Below are 20,755 nucleotides of genomic sequence, written 5' to 3'. Positions count from 1 at the left end.
CAGCCTTGTTTTTGGACCATGTAGATAATGGATAACTTCTTGAATGAATACGACTATAAGCCATTGATTTACTTTTCTATTCAAGAGAAAGAAAAAAATTTACCATCAAAACAAGTATGGCCTTACTGAGCACCAGGCGATTCTAGTAATGGGTTGGAATCGCTTAGGAGTGGTAAACGAAGTGTAGGTCTTTGGCCTTCAAGTTGATTTGCTTCCTTTCAGGTTGATTTGAGCAAAAGATTGTTGATGGCTAAAGAAAAAAAAAAGTGAAATCGTTGAGAAATTTTAGTGTGAGGGTGTTTTCGGAAGGGAAAAGAAGGTCATTCGATGGAGAGGCTAGAATAGCCAATTCGACACCTCCTCCCCTAAATGGCTATTCAACGATTTTCGGAATGAAGTTGTAATCGCCATTCGGCGTTTTAAGCATTCCAATAAATCAAACCTCTACTTTACTATAGAAATTAGAACCGTCCTGTAATAGCTTTGCCATTACATTGAACCAAACTAAGCGTTAGCATTATCCTTGCATTGACACTTAGAGAGGCATATGCCAATGGCCAACATTATTCAATCTTTGCCAAATTTGTACCCTCAATATCAGTGACCATTACAACTGAGTTTTTATAATAAATGATTAATAATAACAAATAATTGAGAAGAATAATAAGGAAATTAAACCTTGATAATGCGTTAGTATTTTTGGTGGCATATATCATCATAATGGAAGGTAAGAATTTTGTTCCAATTATGGGTAGGTTTAGATGGGCGGTGGGGTATGGTGCAATGCATTTAGCTTATTTTTTGTCACACATTACAGTATCACTACAGTATCTAATATCACCACCACCAATGTTTTTACACTAACCGTAGTTCAATGCACCGCCCATCCAAACCCACCCTAAGCATTGTAAATTGGTGAAAGATGACATTAAAATGGGTTTTCAATCAATTTTTTAAAGACTAAAAATGGGAAAAAAAAGTATAAAAGTGAGCCTACAATCAAGAGATTACTAAATCCTAAATCGATAAGTTTACTCCATACATCTGAACCTATGTTTCTCGAAATCATTGAATTTTCAATAAATTATTTTTTTACTGAGAATTATTCTTGGGGTTTTCAATCAATTGCAAGGACTTTTCAAAGAATAATTTTGTGCAATTGGGAAGTTTGGATTATAAGGTTTAGGGTTTAGGGGTATTGAGTGAAATCACTTCTTAGATTTTTTAATTTTGTGTGTTATGAGACAATAAATAAAATAAAATAATAAAATAATATTTTAGAAAAAATTAAAGAAAAAAGGAAAGAAAAACTAGTCCTTGATGATTTTTTTTTTTGGAGTAACAAATTGCAAAGGAAATTTATTTATTTATAATTTTTTACCTTTAAAAAAGAAAAAAATTCAAATCCCCCGTTGCATTTTTCTTAAACAGTAATAAAGTGAGCCACAAAGCCCAGCCCCAAAAACAAACACTGGAGCTTGATCAGACCCATTATTGTTTGTTTTTTGAGTAACCGTCAATGGCCCAGTTCAATCGATGCCAGACCCAGATCCAAAGAGTTCCTTAGAACCAAACGAAGAATTGCCGTTTACTTCAATTTTAAATATACTCTCTCTGCTTCAGGCTTCTGACTCCCAGCCTCTTGCGTTTGCGTGTCTTCTCATCTCTGCTTTTTCCCCCTTTTATCTCTCTTCTTCTTCTTCTTCTTCTTCTTACTCCAGCCGACTTTTTCCGGCAAAACGGTGTCAGATCTTTGTGATCTATAGCCGGAAGTTTCATTTCGAGTTCGACGATCTCATCCTTCGATCTTTCCACTTTCTTCAGCCTACCATGAATCCCGAATAGTAAGTTCTCTCTTTATTTTTATTTTAGTAGTATTTTTAACTCTTTTTTTTTTGCGCTGTTTTCTTATTTTGTGACGTTATTTTTCTTCTTGGTGGTGCGATGACGCTCGAAATTTTTGTAAGAAACTATAATTCTCGGTGTTGAAAGTCGCTAGGTTTTGCTCTTAGATCTGTTGATGGAATTGGGATTTTCTTTTCTCGTCTGTATTTGTTTCTAAAGTTATCTTATTTCCAACTGAGATTTCTCTCTGGGATTTAGTGAAAAAAAAAAGGAGGAAAAGATGCGAGCTTTGATGCGTTCTTCAATTTTTCACGCCCTTCCTTTGTAGTATCTATATGGTATAAAAAAAATTAAATGGATTTTGGTTTGAAATGGATTTTAAATAGTATTAAGATATACTGTAAGTTCTGATGTCTTTGCCAAATCGATTATTTGTGATGAAGAAGCAAATCTAACTCGAAAAAGTGTCCATTGATTTACCTTTTCAAGGGTGATGTAGGAAACATGTGCTCACTTGCTCTAACTTGAATGGAATTGAAATGAATTTTATATTGATGCACCAACAAAATTAAGAATTCAACTGTCGATGACGTGGAATTGTTTGGGTTGATCTTTGGGAAATAATTTGGTGTTCTGAGTTTTTATTGCTGACAATATCAACTTTAGTTTTGGTTTCTGAAATAGTCTCTTTGTGTTGTGTGTTTTGCCTCGTTTATGGAAATCAACTCTTTGTTATGCGTGGTATAATTGGAGATATCATGTTCTTACTTCATTGAGAAGTATGTTAACATTATCTGTGGTTGCACACTTTTGCAGTGACTATCTTTTCAAGCTACTTCTTATTGGAGATTCCGGTGTTGGAAAATCTTGCCTTCTTTTGAGATTTGCTGTAAGTTTCTTGACTTAAATTGGCATTTGAGATTAAATCTCTTAACTTTTTAGAGTTTTGTTGCACATTCAAGATATTTGTATGAGCACCTTTATTTTTATATTCACTTTTGATGTTATGGATTGTACTAATGAGTAATAATTGCTTTAAATGTTCCATTGCTTATATACTGCATAGTGAGAATAAAATTTGTACTTCACATGGTGAAATATTGTTATGATTTCAATGGAGGACAATTTTGGTAGCTGAATTATATATATATTTTTATATTGGAAATATCAAGTCTCCAGATATTTTCAGATGGTTATGCGGGACTAAATCTTGAAACTGATCATTATGTAATTTATTTAATGCAGGATGATTCATATGTAGAAAGTTACATAAGCACCATTGGGGTTGATTTTGTGAGTACACAGTCCTTATTGTTAGCTTGACTTTTAAGTGCCAAAATTTATAGCAATTATTCTAATTTCTTGTCTTCTTGCTTTCTATTTTTGGTAGAAAATACGCACTGTGGAGCAGGATGGGAAGACCATTAAACTTCAAATTGTATGTTTTTTCATTTTGTACTGCTATTCCTTTTTTATTTAATTTCATTTCTTTGAATATTTTCTATCGTAGGTCATCAAGGTAATATTCCTTGTTGTAGAATGAGTTGTCTCCTCATCTGCTTCTCTTTATTGGCTGTTTTTTTTTTCCATTTGTATATTCCCATTTTATTAATTTAGTCCCACAAAATTGCTCATAATCCTTGACACTTGGCATTCTTGGCATTAAAGCTTCTTGATGATTAACTAGTTAATTTGCTCTTGATTCAATGTACAGTGGGACACTGCTGGTCAAGAAAGATTTAGGACAATTACTAGCAGCTACTACCGTGGGGCTCATGGCATAATAGTGAGTGTTCTTTTCCTTTCTAGATTTTCTCATTGCGGTTCCTTTTTTGGTTTTTCCAATTCTTATGTATGCTTCTCTTAAACTTTTTTTATTCCTTCTTTTCATTTCCCTTTTGCTGTTTGCTCCTGTATTAGATTGTTTATGATGTGACAGACCAAGAAAGCTTCAATAACGTTAGGCAATGGCTGAGTGAAATTGATCGCTATGCTAGTGATAATGTTAACAAAATACTGGTTGGAAACAAGTGTGATCTTACAGCGAATAAAGTTGTGTCATACGAAACAGGCAAGGTACTTGCTATTTTTAGGAAGAGCTGCGTGATTATCAAATTGTAATTTTTGGTGTTATACTGCATATCCATTGCTCCATCCCTTTCTCCATATTGCTACTTTTCTTTTTTCAGGCACTTGCAGATGAAGTTGGCATACCTTTTATGGAAACTAGTGCAAAAGATTCAACTAATGTGGAACAGGCTTTCATGGCCATGGCTGCTTCCATCAAGGACAGGTACCTGTATTCTTTTTCCTAAATAGTTTTAGTAATATCTGCACCTGTCAATTTTGACATGAACTTGAAAATTCGGAATAATTAACTCAAAGTTAAACTTGATCTAACCTAAGTTGATAATAAAAAGTCAACAACTTGAACCGGTTTAACTTGAGCCCGAAATAAGTCAAATCCAAAATGATCCAAACTTGAATAACCTAAATAATTAACCCAAAACTATTTGAACTCGAATGGCAAAACCCGAAATGACTTAGATCCAAAATGACCTGAAACTGAAACAACCTGAACTCAAAAACTGACCTGAGCATGAAATGATACTGAAAATTTTAAAATCCAAGTTGAGTAGACTTAAAACTAACCCATTTCGGTCAATTGCAAAGTCTAGTAATATCAGTTATTTGAATAATAATACAATTAGAGTAAAAAAGTCATTGTGGTCTGGAGAGCTATGTGCAGTTGAATGGCATTTCTAGGCTGTTTTGCTTTATTGCTCACTCTTATACAAGAAAGTATAGATCTATAAACTCAGTTCTCTGAAATTTAACCGCAAAGTCTTGGTTCCTACTGATCGTTGGTTACGTTTAGCTCTTTTTAATTGCTCTTTAAAATTGTCTCTAATTGCAGAATGGCAAGCCAACCAGCCATGAACAATGCAAAGCCTCCAACGGTACAAATCCGAGGACAGCCTGTTGCACAAAAGGGTGGCTGCTGCTCTTCCTAAAAAATGGAATGATGAGTTAGCAGGAAGCTCTCTCTATTTCCTCTGCAGTGTGCTGCTGCCAGTTGCGGCACGGTGTGTAAGGTTCAAGTGTTTTCTTAACCTCATCAGTGTTCCAAACTTATTTCATATGAACAAAACCTCAGAAGTAGAGGATATAATTCATTTCTACACACTTGGTTAACGTGAAGGCTTGTACAATGTATTATTGTTTGTTTGTTGATTAAATAATACTAGTGTTCTTTCTCAAGCCTGTATGTCACAGTGTTTTCTAAATTACATAATTAAATAAATATATTGTCAAAAGGTTGTGATTGAAAATGGGTTGAGAGATCAACAAAATTTGGAAGGAATCTTAGGTAATTGTGGGCATTATAATTTGCTTGCTTTTGAGGTAGGCCATGGATGGCAATGTGGGGTGAACCAATTCTTTTCCCTTGGCTAGACTAGAAGCCAGGCAGGATGCAGCCCTTTAACATCTATGTCCAACCAACTAATCGTCATCATTATCATCAAGGAAATGGGATACAGAGGGGAAAAGCAGAACCCATCAAAAGCAAAGAGCATTATAAAAAGAAAGACGCTTAAATCTCCATAGAAGGCAGCTTGGAAACCCCAATCGTGAGGGGAAGGCAAGCCGTGGCTTTTCAACAACGTCTAGAGGTTGATTGAGAAGTTATAGTTAGAAGTAATCATTATATAATAATAAATCATATAAGTTATATATATTGCTGCAATAGAGGCTTACACAGTGTACATCAAAACAAATCTTGGCAAATCCCCGTCTTGCCCATCATCATGGAGTAGCTGGAGAGCTTCTACAGATGGATCTTCAAAGATATGAAGCCCTAGAAGTTGACTTGACGCCATTGTAGCCATGCCATTATAGAGCCCTTGTTATTAATAAATTATCTTATGCTAATTTCATTAAATTTGTTCAATACGAGATTTAAATGTAAAATCACAAAATTTAATTCGTTATAACAAATTTGTTTTTATCTTAAAATTATTTAATAGCATTAACAGCACCTAATTTGATAATAATTGTTATACTTTACCAATTAATAGGGACACATTGCAGAACGGAAGGTCACACTCCACCTGCTATAGATCGAGAAGTCACCAGAAGCCTCACTCCTTGTCTTAGCCACATAGCAAGCGGAACATAACCATCCAAAGAAACTAATCATTCAATCCTTTAGACATCCGATCTTCTATTAAAAAGATAATTCTTTTTGTTACTAAACCCCATGTGGGTTCAACTGCTGTTTGCCCCATATTAAAATGAATAATAAGATATGTCCCATCATAAACATCTCCATCTCATCAAAGACATTTGCCCCACACATCCCACAATGATAACCTAATTATGGATCCAACACGTTAGTATCATCCTACATAGGACGTCGCCTATAAATAGTCCTCAAGACGATGAAGATGGTATCAACTCCCTAGCAAACTTGTTTACAGTCTATCAACTTACCTTTAGCACCCAGTCTCTATACTCTCTTCACCTTCACTCTCTATAATCTCTGGCTCTCCACCCTAATAGGGAAACCCACCTCCATTAGCATCACAATTTCCTCCTCTATATCTCCTCTTTGTTGATGCCAGACATAAATAATAATAAAAATACAATGACATAATTTGATAAAATTATATATTCATCATCTATATGAGAATAGATACCGAACAAACTATTTAATACCTTAAATTTCATAAGAAAAACCAATCTATTCAGTACCAAACAAATTACGTCTACAATTCAAATTCTAAATTCATTACGTAAAAGGGTTGAATAATTTAGCATTGTCTGTAGATTGGGTTGCAATAAAGTTTGGCCGAAACGTTGAATTGGGGATGCTTCTCTGTTACGTCGCCTGATGAGCTTATAAAGAAAAACAACAAAGCATCAGTTTTGTTCGTCCAAAGTTGTTCCAGCAGATTACACTGAATTTGTTTAAGGATGAAATTTAAAGGTTAATTCGATATTTGAAAATATTTGAATAAAATTATAAGATCTAAAAAGTGAATTTTAATAAAAAAAACCAATGTAAAATATAAATAGAATTCAAGTCCCGGTATTTAAATAATTTGAGAATTAAATATACAGTAATTTAAATATTAAAAAATTAAATTGTTTTATCTAATGATTTAATACAAGGAAAAACAATATACAATAGTAGCAAAAGGAATATGAACAGGTGTAAATGGGTCTGTTTTAACATTTAAAAATAGTAACAAAATTTATGATACATATTTTAATAAAATTAAATTTATATAATTATACATTAATACTATATATTAACATTGTTGAACCCATGAATAGTTTAAAAGTATAATTAAAATATATATTTACCAACAAGTGACGGGGTGCAATAGTAAGGCACAACATATTTTTATTAGAAGGAACAACTACAAATTTTGAACATGGATCGTAAAACGGATATGAAAAGAATATAAAAAATACATTTAATGATAGATTATTGAAGATAAATAAAGGAGGGGAGATGTTTTACCAACTCTTTCAACATTTTATTTGTTAGAAGATACAGTCACAAACCCTAAACATAGATAGTAAAACGAATATAAATAATATATTTAAATATAGATTATTAAAGATAAACAAAGGAGGGGGCTGTTTTACCAACTCCACCAACTCCTTCAAGGTTTCATTTTCAAAGTACATGGCCATTATCATATGATAACTAATACTCCAATAATTTTCAGAAATATAAAATGCAGTTATGGTGAGTTCATCATATGCCAATTGCTAACCAATCCATACAGATATTAGGAATGCAATGATTTATTATTCTTATTATTATTATTATTATAACATTAAATGTTTGAATTGATTAGCATCTTTTTGGTTGGTGATGTAATGGCCAACGGGTTAGGGTTTTTATTAAACTGGGTCTAATTATGGTTTTAGTCCCTCTATTATGCTAAATTTTAGTATTTGATCTTTTTACTTTAATTTGACATTGTTTAGGTTTAAATTGATAAAATAATTAATTACGGCCATTAAAGTGATGAAGTAGATTTTTTTAATGTTATTTGAGCGCACAATAAATATTCAACAATTTACATGAAAGACTGATGTACATTATCATTTTAATAGCAATAACTAATAGTGTTATCAATTTGAACGTGTTAATTATTAATAATATTATAAAAATAGAAAGATCAACTTATGCGAAGTTGAAGTACATAAATAAAATTAAAAATCACGAATAAAACCAAATTAGATCCTTAAAATATAATTTAAGACATAAATTTGGTGCATAAACAAGGCATCAGTTACACAAGTTCTCCAAAGGTGGTTAGGTTAGAGATTGTAGATTGCATTTGTTTAGGCAGAAACTTTTGACTCTTATCTAATAGGTACATATGACTTCACCAAATTCGTAATGTAATGATAAAATGTTTGTGTTAAAATTAAATTGGAAATAAAAATAAATGTTGATTTTTATTCTGCAAATTTCACCCCATTCAATTCTATACAGCAATACCCTTTTTTCTTTCTTATAATTTGAATATATATATTCAAATCGATTTGGTGAGGAGAAGATGGAAGAATATTAATTAAGCTAACATTAATTATTGGCTTTAGTAAGAATAACAGAGAAATTGCTTGACTTTTTGCTTCTATAAATCTTACTTTCAGCCTTCTATATAGCACCACGTAACGTGCTAAGAGTCCCTTCACCGTCCTTTATTTTTCCAACTAAAGTTAGGCTTTAAACTTTAAAACATTATGGGTTTAGCAGCAGCCCTCCTCTTCCTCCTCCTAGCAGCTCCGGCGGCTTTTGCCGAGCAATACACCGTAGGAGACAGCAGCGGTTGGACCTCGACCGGAGATTACCAAAGTTGGGTTCAAGGGAAAACATTCACCGTAGGCGACACACTTTGTAAGTTGCTTCCTTACCAAAATTAAGCCAAAGTAAGATAGCAATATGAATGACCCTGTTTGTATTTGTTTCGTTTTAGTGTTTACCTACGGTGGCAGCCACTCGGTGGAGGAAGTATCCAAGAGCGACTACGATAATTGCAACACCGGCAATGCTATTAAATCCTACAGCGATGGGAACACTGTCATCACACTGTCCAACCCAGGGGCAATGTATTTCATTTGCCCCACCATAGGTCACTGTGCTGGTGGCATGAAGCTAGCCATCAATGTTGTAGCAGCTAGTGGCAACTCACCCTCCACCCCCTCTACTCCGTCTGGTTCCACCACTCCTTCCGGGACTCCCCCGAGTGGTGGTACAACAACTTCTCCCCCGTCAACACCTAGCGGAGCTCCGAGCACCGTGAATTATGGTTTTATGGTAGCCTTGTTGGGAGCCGTTGTTGGAATTATGTGCTAGGGGAGAGGCAGTGCTATTGTTTATTGGCTTATTTGCTTTCGTTTTCGTCAATATTCTGTGTGATTTTATTTTATTTTTCCTTTATGAACCAGAGATGGAGAGATATGTTTTTATGATCTTCGAAATAATTTGCCTTAAATTATGATTAAAAAACAGGTCTTTTATCCTCTGTTCATCACAATATATATATATATATATTGAGCCTAGGAAGTCAAAGTTATAAGAGATAAAAGGAATCTTAAAGACTTGGACAATGACAGCAAACCATAATTGATGTATTAGTTTGGGTCAGTAAGACATCATTATCATTATATTTTATTAGTCAATCATAAATCAACTAAACTCCAACAACAGTTTGTAGTTTTTGATAATACCCAATACAAAAACATGTTTTTCTTTTTGTGTTGACGTGTAAATTCAAATTGAGAGTACATTTGGATGGGTAATGTGTTTATCTGCGATTAGTGTAAAAGTAGCGATGGTAATATAAGGTAAAAAGTAAACTAAACACACTGCACCGCACCCAATCGCCCATCTAAACTCACCCTAAAATTTTAAAGGTTATTTAATCAATTCCAATTTAACTTATTTAATTAGAAAATTTTAATTATACTCGAATTAAGCAACTCTAACATTTCTAATTGTGAGGACATCCTTAATTCATACTGAGATTATGCATGGATGAGATTAAAAGGCCCAGCCCAAACAAAACTTGGAAGGCCCAATAACTAAGTGGACCCATCAATATATCCAGAAAAATCCCTTGGACTTGGAAGAGTTTTCAGTGTTGTTTGTTTTCTTTTCGAGAATCTTAGAAGAAAAAAAAGAGAGGGAAAAACAATGGCGGCCGAGGAGGAGAGCGGAGAGTTTTACCTCCGTTACTACGTAGGGCATAAAGGGAAATTTGGGCACGAATTTTTGGAGTTCGAGTTCAGGCCGGACGGGAAGCTCCGATATGCTAACAACTCCAACTACAAAAACGACACCATGATCCGCAAAGAGGTCTTCCTCACCCCTGCCGTTCTCAAGGAATGCCGCCGCATCATCACCGAGAGCGAGGTCTCCTATTATTTTTCAACCCTTTACTTCGCCTTAATGCTTTCCTTCTTTTCCCCTTTAATTCAACTTTGCCTAGGGTTTGGGATTAAAAATTAGGTTTTCTTTTTCTTGTTTTCTCTATGTTTTGCTTAAATAACGAGTTTGTATTTATTGTCTTTTGTTTCCAATTCTGATTGATATAAATGTTTTGTAATTTTCTGATTTTACTGCAGTTTTTCAAATTGCTCAGCTGGGTTTTAGGTTAAAAGATTTAGTTTTTAGTTGATTATTTATTTCTTCGATTAATGGTAACTTGTAGTTCTTTCGACGCTCAGGATGGTTTAAATTTGCAATTTTTATTAATTATGGTTCCTGATATTATTGTTCAATTCTATCGGCTTTCTTTGTCTAGATCATGAAGGAAGATGACAACAACTGGCCAGAACCCGACCGTGTCGGACGGCAGGAGCTCGAGATTGTGATGGGGAATGAGCATATTTCTTTCACTACTTCGAAGATTGGGTCCCTTGTTGATGTTCAGAGCAGCAAGGATCCCGAAGGGCTTCGTATATTTTATTATCTGGTTCAGGTCAGCTAATAGACGTTGTCAATCTGCTGTTTTGCTCTCTTCAGTCATGTTGTGATCCCCCTTTGGGCCTTTGTATTGCATCATTGAGTATAGGGAAAAGGTTCTAGTATACTTTCTCTTGTTTGTTGCCTCGCGCGTTCTCTAACACAGTAATTTGAAACAAAGATGGTTTTGTTTTCATTGATGGATGCTCCGTGATTGATTTTTGTTAATTTATTTCTGCTTTGGCACTTGATTTCTTGTTTATTTTTTTTAAAAGTACAATGCTGAAAGGCAATGCTAAAGTTTATTTTGTTCCTCTTACAATGTCTATTTGAAACGAGTTACCAGCACAGTTAGGATCCATAATATCTAAGGGTGGTAATTAGATGCCTTTTCATGCTTGGAATTCGACCCTGGCTTCTTCCGTGGTTTATCTGATTCCTTGTGCTCATGCATATACTGATCCACGGATGTTGGCTCTCTTATGCATCCCAAGTTTATAGGATGTGCTATTTTCTGCTTGTCTATAATATAGACTCTATATCTGACCTTGTTCGCATTTTTATAAACTGCAGGACTTGAAGTGCTTTGTGTTCTCTCTCATCTCGCTCCACTTCAAGATCAAGCCTATTTGAAGATTGATAATCCCCTTCCATGCAGAGGTGTCACAAGGGCCGTTTTCACTGTTCCTGCTATTGGTATAGCTTCCATTTTGCTTTTAATTAATTTAAATGGTTAAGCTAAGGGTATGATTGTAGGAGTGATTACAGTGATTTTGGAACTTTGGGGGGAAATGTAGGTCTGAAATGGAAATTTCGGTATTTAGGTATATTAAAGCCTTTTTCTCCATTGACTATTTAGGTATATTCCTTGAATTATTATTATGAATTAACTTTTTAATCTAAAACTTTTTGAGCTAGCTTTGGTTTGATGATTAAATTGATCCTTACATGAAAATGGATTGGCCAGTGGTGAAAACTCTGTAGTAGATGAATTGAGCAGGTTGAACCTCTGATTGAAAACTTGACCAATTTGTACAACCATGGCTTATGTTATACGTTCTTATAGGTGAATTTCATCTCTACTTTGCGGAAACTAATTAGTTAATCCTTCAAATACTTCATATATGTATGTATGTATTTGGTATTAAAAGAGTAGACTAGGCCATGAAGCACCAGACAAAAAACATCGCTTGTTATCTAGTAGTAATAACACCGGACAATATGTCTTCAATACCAACAGGAGGGATATCTAAAACTTGGAGACTGAAATCAGTTGATGGCGACCTCCTAGACAAAAAGTCCGCAGCTCTATTTGCTTCTCTAAGAACATGGCAGAATAGGATTTCCCAGGGACGCCTGCAAAACTCTTTAATGCATCGAGTAGCTGATATCCAAGACTTCAGTGCTGCTATTTAAGGCGTTAACAGCTAAAAGGTTATCAGACTACCCCGTCCATAATATGCTCCAAAGCTGCGCTACGAAGACTGAATAGTATCCTACCTTTCTACAGAAGTCAAATAAGCATTCCCTTTCTCCATCCAAGAGGTGGCGTAGACCAATTAACATGAATATGGCATGATCTCCGTTCCTCAAGTTCTCCTTTATTTTTCTTGCTTTAATAGCAACAGCCCAGCTGGTACATTGAGACAAGATCTCCTGAATAAAAGGTTCTGCTGCTTGAAGATTACGTCATTTCGTTGCTTCCAAACATAGAGCTCCAATCATACTCAGAAAATACCTCAAAGCTGTTACAGCGACAGTTGAAAGAACAAGCTTCGCTTATTGGACAGGACAATCTGCTTCCACACTTTGAATCGCAAACTCCACGTCCCCTCCACATCGATAACAAGAGGCAACATTGCAGGTATGCGCCAGAAGAATTACCAAATTTATGATTTAATGTTCCAGCTGCTCGAGGCAATAAATTTAAAAGCTTCAGCCACTGTAACTTGCCTATAATGGCCCCATTTATAAGCTGAACAAGTAGAGGAGGTCGTATACCAGCAATATACATGACGGATCACACAGCTAGCAATCTGAGACCAATCCCAATCTCATAAAATTTCAAACTTCGGTTATTGTGCTTGAGAAGTTAACTTGTCAATAAATTAATAATTTACATAATATATATGCAAAGAATTAGCAAAAAAAAAAACTAATTTGAATTAATGTGTTTATTAATAATTTATTTATGTTTTTAGTTTTTGTAAAATATGATTTTTGTTTTTGACAGAGTAAGATACAAAGATTTTTCTCCTGAATGAAATTCATCATTAGACTATTTTTCAGGCGTTACGAAGTTCAGCCCCATTTTAGAGATTGTCTGGTACAATTGGCTTGTCAATCATCTTCCTTTAATGCATTCCATTATTTCCATTTGCTAATTGCCAACTCAACATCGAAGTACGTGACCGGCACGTATTAGCGGAATGGAAGGCAATCAAGGACTTGGTCCTAATGAGGGCTGCCAATTTCAAATCATTGATTGAACAATTGATATTTAAGAAGCAGGATCCAATAGAGTTATTAATACTCACAGCTTTAATTCCTAAGTAATGTATAGACAAAAAAATCTGAAATCCTCAATTTCTTAAAATCAAATACCAACACCACCAATACCAATATCAATTGTTCGAAAATAAGCACATATACATTTTATCCGGCCTAAGCTTAGAAGGTACATGGTAAAAGTAAGACGACGTGTATGTCCAATTCATAGCATGCATCTCTCATCTCGTCATCACAAAATGACTTGATTTACATTCTTTCAACCGCAAGCAACATTATCGTGTAAGAAGACTGTATGATGGCAGATCCTCCAGCCTTGTTATATCTTCAAGTAGAAGCTCCCTTTCCAGTTGTCGACGGGTGGCTTTCATCACTGTCTGTAGACAAAACCAGACAATATAATTATTCAACATAAATGATGGGAGGGCAAATCAAGGTGATGCAATAGAGGTCTTTTTTGTTTTAATATGACCTTATATCCAAAAATGAACCTTCTAGTTGAAGAATACATACATTGAAGTCCATGTAGGATGCGCGCATAGCTAGCCACTGATGGTCCATTAACTTGAATGTGATGCAGTAGAGAAGGTCAAACGCTGATTCATTTTCTATCAAGGGCAAAAATGCACTATCATGGTTTTCAATTTTAACAGCTAACTTTGATATAAACGGTAAAGTTGGATTGAAGACTATGACTTGAAAAAGAAATACTTGTACCACAAGCAACAAAAACTTTAAATAACCTGGCATTACCTGAGAGGAACTTTAAGAAAACTGCTCCTACCATTGTCCTTGGTTTGACTGTAGAATTGAAGGACACTGTTAAGTGATGAAAAGCATCAAATAGCAATCTCAATGAGAATGCTCACAAAAGGAAATGAGAATGCCTTAAATTGATGCATATCTTAAACACATATAGGAGTCTAAGACTTTAATTCATCAACTAAAATTGTGCTGTTTGAATATAATTATCCATTAGAAACATATAATCAGTCATCTGAAAGCAGAGAATTTGAGTACTCAGCAGATCCCTCCTTCAGAAAACAATTCTAGCATTCACATCTCTACTTTTAAGGATACATACCTGCTTCAAGATCAAGCATCTGAATGAGCATAAAGGTGATGTTCACACCAGCAACAGCAAATGGATATTCCCACACAGACCGATCACCTTCCAGCTTCCAAAGAAGATCCTTGAAGGATTTCTGTTTGGAGACGGTTCAGAAATGCCTTAGCATTGGATGAACAAAGAAAGATGAAAAGATCAACCAAACCTAGATTTTAAGAAACAAAAATGTGAATGCTATGGTTTTCCATGTTGAAATCCTGATGGCTATGTTTAGTGACATGTTGAAACAGCAGTATTGCTCTCGTCTGGATCATTGCACACCCCCCTTTTTTTTTTCCTTTCACCTTCATCTTTGCATTTATACCTATAGCTCTTTTTATCTTATCAATTGCATGTATAGTTCAATTCTTAGTACCCTTTTTTATTTTTCTATTCACAAAATAACAGAGAAAAGCCACGCAAAATACAGGAGAAAACAAAGGAAAGAAAGACATTATGGGACAGGCAACACAAGATAACTAAAAGCACATACCGGAAAATTTGTAGCAAAGAATAACAGGTTCTCCAATGATATAAAACCACCACCCCTGTAAGATAAATCCAAATATTAACAAGTACTTACCAAACAGATAGTCATTCAGAGAAAGAGGAAATGCAAAGCTAAAAAAGGGAAATAGAAATAGAGTGCCGCTATGCTACCTAAAATCCGTAGATGGATCCTTCCCTTGCCACCCCATTTCCTTCCACTGCTCAGATATTAAACCACGTAGTTCTTCTTCTGGAAATGCAGCATTCCATAAGGCCCTTAAAGCTTCCTGCGGAAAGCAGCAATAATGAATTAGAGAATAAATCAGGATTGATGATTATGGAACCCAAAATTGCAGACAAAGTATAAATAGCATCATTTGGAACGGGTACCTGATGTTCAGGGATTGAACTATCATAAGCAATATCTATACGATTCTGCAGCCTCTGCAAGCATTCCTCCTGACAGCATGAATGCAAAGATTATTTTTTGTTCCAGAAAAGTACAATAGCAGCAAATTTTGAAATATTCGAAAAAATCAATCAATATGGTGCTAGAAAGACATACTGGCTTAGCAGAAATAGGCAAATACATGGACAATGATACAACAAAATTAACTAACCAAATACATTCATACAGTAAAAACCTAAAAGCATGCCAATTTCCATATTTCAATAGTTGAATAATGTTGCTAAACAATCCCAAAAGTCAAAGTAATTGAAGTGCTATACGAGTAATCATGTTGCAAGAAAAGTGGCCACTATGTAAGGTCACAAAATGACATCTATAGAGTATAGCAACATTAGGTTCAGAAGATAGCATTAAGCAACAGGAGAATCTCATTAGTTAAAGTAATCAATGGTATACAGGGTAGCAGGAAAACTTTATGAGATAGCCTATCATCAGATTTCTATTTCTTTGCAGATAGGAATTCACATATTACAGATGAAATGGGCAAATGACCATCATAGTTGACAACGTAGAGTTGAACAGGTGAACCCGATCATAGACATTACCTGGGAAGGAGTTAAATCAAATGATGGACGAGCATCACTTTCTCTGCTCTGAGCACATACACAAGAAAGACCTCGACCCAACCATGCTGTTGATCCTGCCACAACCTCAGCTGTAACAAAATAAAGCACTGTACTAAATTTCAAAAGGACCAGTACCTAAGACAACCACAGATTCCAAAAAATGGTTCACTTCAGCAGCTAATAAAAGAAAAAATCAAGAGAGAAAAAACGAGAAAAATGCCATTCTGTCTCCAAGATTAGAACAGTGAAAGCGAAGGTATAAACGTGTGCACCCCGTCAAGAAGGCTATAAAATCTTCATTATACATAGCATCTGTAAAATCATTAAACACCCAAACTTTTCTACGGGAGTGACAAAGATTGTCCTACAAACTGAAATACTAAGCAAGTTGTGAACCATGGACAAAATGTGGACTTATATACTCTATTTACGGGTAGATCTAAGAATTTGCTTCATGAAAACTTTATCTGGAATGAATCTGGCAGCAGCCTGGAAATATACTAATGAATGGCTTCTACATAAGAGAAGAATGATCTACTTGCACAACAGAATGCGTGAAAATTAAGTTAGATTTAATAGATCTTAGAACAAAAATAGAATTAAACACAAACAGCTTCTTTTTTTTTTTACGCAGAAAAGTTTGAACGACGGATTAACAGTCATGCAAGTATGCCCGCTAATCTAGGTTTGCCTGTAAACTCCTTTAAAAATTGGATTAATTTAAATCCCTTAAGATAATTGCTCCCCCAAACAAAAAAAAAAAACTCTATTGAGATAAAATCAATAAGGATAAAACAATTTAAAAAAAGAAAAAGGAAAACGAAAGATGGATTCATCATTGGAATCAAAATTTCCAAAAATTCAAAGAAATCTCAGAAAAATTATCGGCACGTTAACCAACAAACTTGCCGAAACAATTAGGGATCGTTTTCGGTAACACTCAAAGCTCACTCGCCAAAAAAGAAAATTCGATTTTAAAAAGAAAGGACGTCTTCTAGCTTCAGAGAGAGTAGATAAAGACATAAGCGAATAAAGAAGAGTCATTAAAAAAAATTATAGACTAGAGAGAGCAGATCGGTGAGACTAGTACAAGTGTGGAAGATAGAAAATATTTTTATTCTTTTAGGGAAAAAAAAGGTAAACACGGGGGGAAAAAAGAGAAAAAAAAATAAAGTTGGAGCTTAGTTACCAGAAGTAGAATGGCAGGTATTGCCCCGCTCGAGACCTTGAGAAATCCTCCTAACAGCAACAAATGAACCTCCTCTATCGTCCATTATCACGCCTCGTTTCTCCTATCTCCTTCTCTGCTTTCACATACACTTCATCATTTCCATCCTCTTCCTTTCTTCTTGGAAACCCTAACAGACAACTTCTAGGCTTCTCCAAAATTCAAAACTGCAATCAAAGAGAGAAGAGAAACCGAATTAAACTCTGATTAAGAAAAAACTGAAAATGCATTCGAATTTTACTCAGATGGCAAGGATGTGACATAATCAAAGCCAAATAGTGCCGAAACAATCAAGAAAGCGACCACGACGAACCAGAACGTGAAATGCAGGTAAAATCAAGAGGAAACCGGATCGAAACAAGCCAGAACTGAATCAAACGGAACAGAAACGTTGATATCTTCGTCAGATACAATGTTTGGTTAGGCTGCGGACAAAAAGGGAAAAAATGTAAGCCAATAGTGTTTCGAAAAAGTAAAGTACAGTGAAGCTCCTCCGATCAGTGGCTACCTAGATTCTAGAAAAAGAAAAAGAATCTTGAGAGAAAAAATCTAGAAAATCTTTAAACGATAAAAGAAAAAAAAAAGTTAGCTTGAGAGCATCAAAACCAAACAGTACCGAAACAATCAGCAAAGCAACCACGACGAAATAGAACGCGAAATGCAGGTAAAATCAGAAAACCAGCCAGAACTGAATCAAATGAAACCTAAACGTTGATTTCTTCGTTAGAAACAATGCTCGATCAGACTGCAGACAAAAAAAAATTAAGCCAATAGAGTTTCGAAAAGTAAAGCATAGTGAAGCTCCGATCAGTGGCTACCAAGATTCTTGAAAAAAAAAAGAAAACAAGAAAGCATCTCCGGAAAAAAAAATCTTGAGAATCTATACATGATAAAAAATAAAAATGGCTAGGGTTAAGAGATCTAAGAATCGACGGTATCCATTGCAAGCCACGGAGCTCTCTCTGCCCTTATTTTGCGCTCTCTTGCATCTGTTACTTTCGGTGTTTGTTTTTTTTTTTTTTTTTTGGCGAGAGCCTGGGTGTGGATATATATTTTTTGACGAGAGGCAGAAGGGTTTTACTTAGAGAACTTGTAAACTGATTTAATTTGATAAATTATTATATTTTATTTTCTTCGTTGCTCCCTTTTACAAAAGGCATCGTGAAATGATTGTCATTGGTTTGTGCTTTTGAACAGTTAAAATTGACTCTAACGGGAAAGGCAAGAGTGCTTGGGTTGGGCCAACTGATTAGGTACTTTAGTTTTTTTTTTTTTCTCTCTCAAACAACTTGTCACTGGATTTATTCCTTCTTCTTCTTCTTCTTCTTCTTTTTAATAAAATGAAGATAATGCAGTATCCAAAGTTAGGGTGGAGAAAAAAAACTCAATTTAAACTGTAGTTGATTTGATTACTTTTAAATTATTTATTTCGTTTGATTTTTTATAAAATAAAATATTATTTCAAATTAAATTTTACTTTTAATTAATTTTAATCTTTATAAGATAATAATAAATTATTAAAATTTAAAATATAAATCAAATATTAGTAATTGATGGAATTCGACCAGATTTGGTTAATTTAACTTTGATATTTTAAAAACCAAATTATTGTATAATAATTATAATTCTTTTAAAAATTAATCCTAGGTTGAAAGATGTTTAAATCGTTATTGAAAAATAAATTAAAGTAAATGCAATTCTATATTTATTGTTTTTTTATCATGAATTTTATTATAAATTTTTGAACTTTTAAATAAGAGAATAATGCGTTTCAACGCACTCGAACCTATAATTTCTTGCACTGACAATAATGTTGATGCCAGTCGAGTTAAAACTCAGTCTACATATTATTTTTAATCATGAACTTAGAATATGATATGTAACTCATAATTAAATTATTTGAAATTTTTCTAAATTTAATCGAAGAGAAATAAATAGGCTTATTCTTCATTTGGCTTAAAATTATTACGTGTAAATTGATTCTTTTTTGAAAAATCTTATACCTCAAATTATTATGTCATAATAAATAGATGAGGATGGAACTAAGGGAAAAGATACATAATTAAGCATCTCCGCTCGTTTTAGCATGATTTTGTTATCATATTAGTCTAACCAACGTGCATACCAAGCAAATTTGAAAATATACTTAAAACGGGTTAATAATTTATAGAAATATGAATAAATTTTAAATATTATTATATGTCTATTTTTTATTATAGTTTAAATGAAACACATGTTACTCTTTGAACATTATTTGTGGAGTTTAAAACTTCATGGATAATTTATCAAATAATTTATAGGTCTAATTAAATAATTTAACGATGTGAATAAATTTTGTTGATACACAATATGGTGTTGAAAGTTAGTGGTGGTTCAAATAGTGTATCAAAAGTTGCTAGTGTTAGTTTTGGATTATTTGGAGAGTTCTGATGAGGTTTGGGCATAGTATTGGCAATGGTGAAATAAGTTGGAGTCTTTTTTACGAGGAGTTTATATAAATGAGGAGCTTGACGTGAGTTCTTTTGGACAAGTATCCTACTATATAGGGTTGGTAGTAAAGTCATGAAATGTTTTACTAGGATGTGATAAGATACAACTTGATAATACTCTGAAAAATTGGTGGTAGAGTAATGGGAGGCTTCATTGGATGTGACAAGAGGAGTCTTCAAATAGATCATGGTGTGATCTTGCCGTGGTACATGTGGCAAGCATACAAGGGAATTTAGTTGGACAAGCCATCTTTGATCAAAGTGGTTGGTTTCCACAAGGTACTTTTGGCAAGATGGTTATGTATAACACTTGCCTCTTAGTTAAAGGAAATGTTATAAAGTGACATTCCTCGATACAACGCTTCTTAGCGAGATGTCTTTTCTGATGGAGGTTTATCATATTAATGTTGGTGAGCCTAAAAGGGCGAACTTAAAGAGGCAATACCTGAAAAGGTAAAATTGTTATTTTGATGAGGGAGATACCATGTCGGTGTAGGAGTTACTTGAGGCATATACAGAACACGTAAGGTATAACTAGCTCTTCAATATTTGGTTTTATGTAGTACACACAAATTTTGAGTCAAAATTTGACTTGAAAATTTGGAGTCTAATTTTATTATCAACTTTGAAAAGAGTACAATCTTTGGAAGTTTCTTGAATACAAAGAAATCCTTTGATTCTTCTCTCTGGTTTGGCTTCAATCCAAGGGTCGTCTAGGCTTAATCTTGGATGGATGTCGGTTGTTTCAAGCGTCGTGTTGACTTGCTCTTGAAATGAATTTGGAAAAATCTTGCTTGGGAAAAATTTTTTTTATTTGGATTCCAAGATTGTTGAGACTTGATCTTGAATCAATAATGTCCACTTTAAATGTCGTCGAGATTTGATCTTGAAAATAAGTATAACCTTATTTCTTCAGTTGAATCGCATCAAAAGGTAATTTTTTTTCAAAAACGACTTTTGATTTCCTCGGTTAAACTAAATCAAAATGTGGCTTTTCTTCAAAACTTATATGGCATTTGTCAGAATTTTTTCAAGTTATTTAGTTTGTTTAGAGACTT

General features: G+C 34.2%; 4 protein-coding genes across 9 annotated transcripts; 3 read left to right on the top strand and 1 right to left on the bottom strand.

Moving 5' to 3' along the window:
• The first annotated feature begins 1,621 nt into the window (after positions 1-1,621).
• LOC105790614 (ras-related protein RABD2a) lies at positions 1,622-5,106 on the top strand. The gene is made up of 8 exons (XM_012618320.2): positions 1,622-1,844; positions 2,662-2,734; positions 3,091-3,138; positions 3,236-3,283; positions 3,560-3,631; positions 3,766-3,921; positions 4,035-4,138; positions 4,763-5,106. Exons 1-8 carry the CDS (start codon positions 1,831-1,833, stop codon positions 4,857-4,859), a joined length of 612 nt encoding a protein of 203 aa, XP_012473774.2. The 5' UTR covers positions 1,622-1,830; the 3' UTR covers positions 4,860-5,106.
• A 3,419-nt stretch (positions 5,107-8,525) lies between these two features.
• On the top strand, positions 8,526-9,393 carry LOC105790613 (uclacyanin-3). The gene is made up of 2 exons (XM_012618319.2): positions 8,526-8,770; positions 8,850-9,393. Exons 1-2 carry the CDS (start codon positions 8,617-8,619, stop codon positions 9,227-9,229), a joined length of 534 nt encoding a protein of 177 aa, XP_012473773.1. The 5' UTR covers positions 8,526-8,616; the 3' UTR covers positions 9,230-9,393.
• Positions 9,394-9,999: 606 nt separating this feature from the next.
• Positions 10,000-12,875, top strand: LOC105790612 (protein mago nashi homolog). 2 transcript variants are annotated; one of them, XR_008198755.1, is made up of 4 exons: positions 10,000-10,288; positions 10,680-10,856; positions 11,414-11,536; positions 12,081-12,875. XR_008198755.1 is itself a non-coding variant. In XM_012618318.2 (3 exons), exons 1-3 carry the CDS (start codon positions 10,070-10,072, stop codon positions 11,471-11,473), a joined length of 456 nt encoding a protein of 151 aa, XP_012473772.1. In that variant the 5' UTR covers positions 10,000-10,069; the 3' UTR covers positions 11,474-11,757. The 2 variants fall into 2 exon arrangements, 1 of the variants encoding a protein (XP_012473772.1); XM_012618318.2 differs by lacking the exon at positions 12,081-12,875 and having other exon boundaries at positions 11,414-11,757.
• A 525-nt stretch (positions 12,876-13,400) lies between these two features.
• Positions 13,401-18,339, bottom strand: LOC105790610 (uncharacterized). 5 transcript variants are annotated; one of them, XM_012618310.2, is made up of 12 exons: positions 18,095-18,304; positions 17,825-17,953; positions 17,522-17,633; positions 17,170-17,375; positions 15,960-16,069; positions 15,336-15,404; positions 15,117-15,232; positions 14,950-15,004; positions 14,433-14,553; positions 14,102-14,167; positions 13,862-13,956; positions 13,401-13,725 (listed from the first exon to the last, which is right to left on the bottom strand). In XM_012618310.2, exons 4-12 carry the CDS (start codon positions 17,252-17,254, stop codon positions 13,624-13,626), a joined length of 819 nt encoding a protein of 272 aa, XP_012473764.1. In that variant the 5' UTR covers positions 17,255-17,375; positions 17,522-17,633; positions 17,825-17,953; positions 18,095-18,304; the 3' UTR covers positions 13,401-13,623. The 5 variants fall into 5 exon arrangements, with proteins under 5 accessions (XP_012473764.1, XP_012473769.1, XP_012473767.1 ...); XM_012618315.2 differs by having other exon boundaries at positions 13,401-13,721; positions 17,825-18,339; XM_012618313.2 differs by having other exon boundaries at positions 15,960-16,054; positions 17,825-18,329.
• Between the last annotated feature and the right edge of the window lie 2,416 nt (positions 18,340-20,755).

The sequence above is a fragment of the Gossypium raimondii genome, chromosome 8 (assembly GCF_025698545.1).
Source record: "Gossypium raimondii isolate GPD5lz chromosome 8, ASM2569854v1, whole genome shotgun sequence".
Classification (NCBI taxonomy): domain Eukaryota; kingdom Viridiplantae; phylum Streptophyta; class Magnoliopsida; order Malvales; family Malvaceae; genus Gossypium; species Gossypium raimondii.
This window is presented reverse-complemented; position numbering and strand designations above follow the sequence as displayed.

Bases quoted from the DNA above. Each gene is read 5' to 3' on its own strand.
- LOC105790613 (XM_012618319.2), top strand. From the start codon at position 8,617: ATGGGTTTAGCAGCAGCCCTCCTCTTCCTCCTCCTAGCAGCTCCGGCG. The intron at 8,771-8,849 runs GTAAGTTGCTTC...GTTTCGTTTTAG, and splicing joins CACCGTAGGCGACACACTTT to TGTTTACCTACGGTGGCAGC.
- LOC105790610 (XM_012618310.2), bottom strand. From the start codon at position 17,254: ATGGACGATAGAGGAGGTTCATTTGTTGCTGTTAGGAGGATTTCTCAA. The intron at 16,070-17,169 runs GTAACTAAGCTC...ATTTTGTTACAG, and splicing joins TACCTGCCATTCTACTTCTG to CTGAGGTTGTGGCAGGATCA. The intron at 15,233-15,335 runs GTACCCGTTCCA...TGCTTTCCGCAG, and splicing joins GTTCAATCCCTGAACATCAG to GAAGCTTTAAGGGCCTTATG.
- LOC105790612 (XM_012618318.2), top strand. From the start codon at position 10,070: ATGGCGGCCGAGGAGGAGAGCGGAGAGTTTTACCTCCGTTACTACGTA. The intron at 10,289-10,679 runs GTCTCCTATTAT...TTCTTTGTCTAG, and splicing joins GCATCATCACCGAGAGCGAG to ATCATGAAGGAAGATGACAA. The intron at 10,857-11,413 runs GTCAGCTAATAG...TATAAACTGCAG, and splicing joins TATTTTATTATCTGGTTCAG to GACTTGAAGTGCTTTGTGTT.
- LOC105790614 (XM_012618320.2), top strand. The intron at 3,284-3,559 runs GTATGTTTTTTC...TTCAATGTACAG, and splicing joins AGACCATTAAACTTCAAATT to TGGGACACTGCTGGTCAAGA. The intron at 3,922-4,034 runs GTACTTGCTATT...TTCTTTTTTCAG, and splicing joins TGTCATACGAAACAGGCAAG to GCACTTGCAGATGAAGTTGG.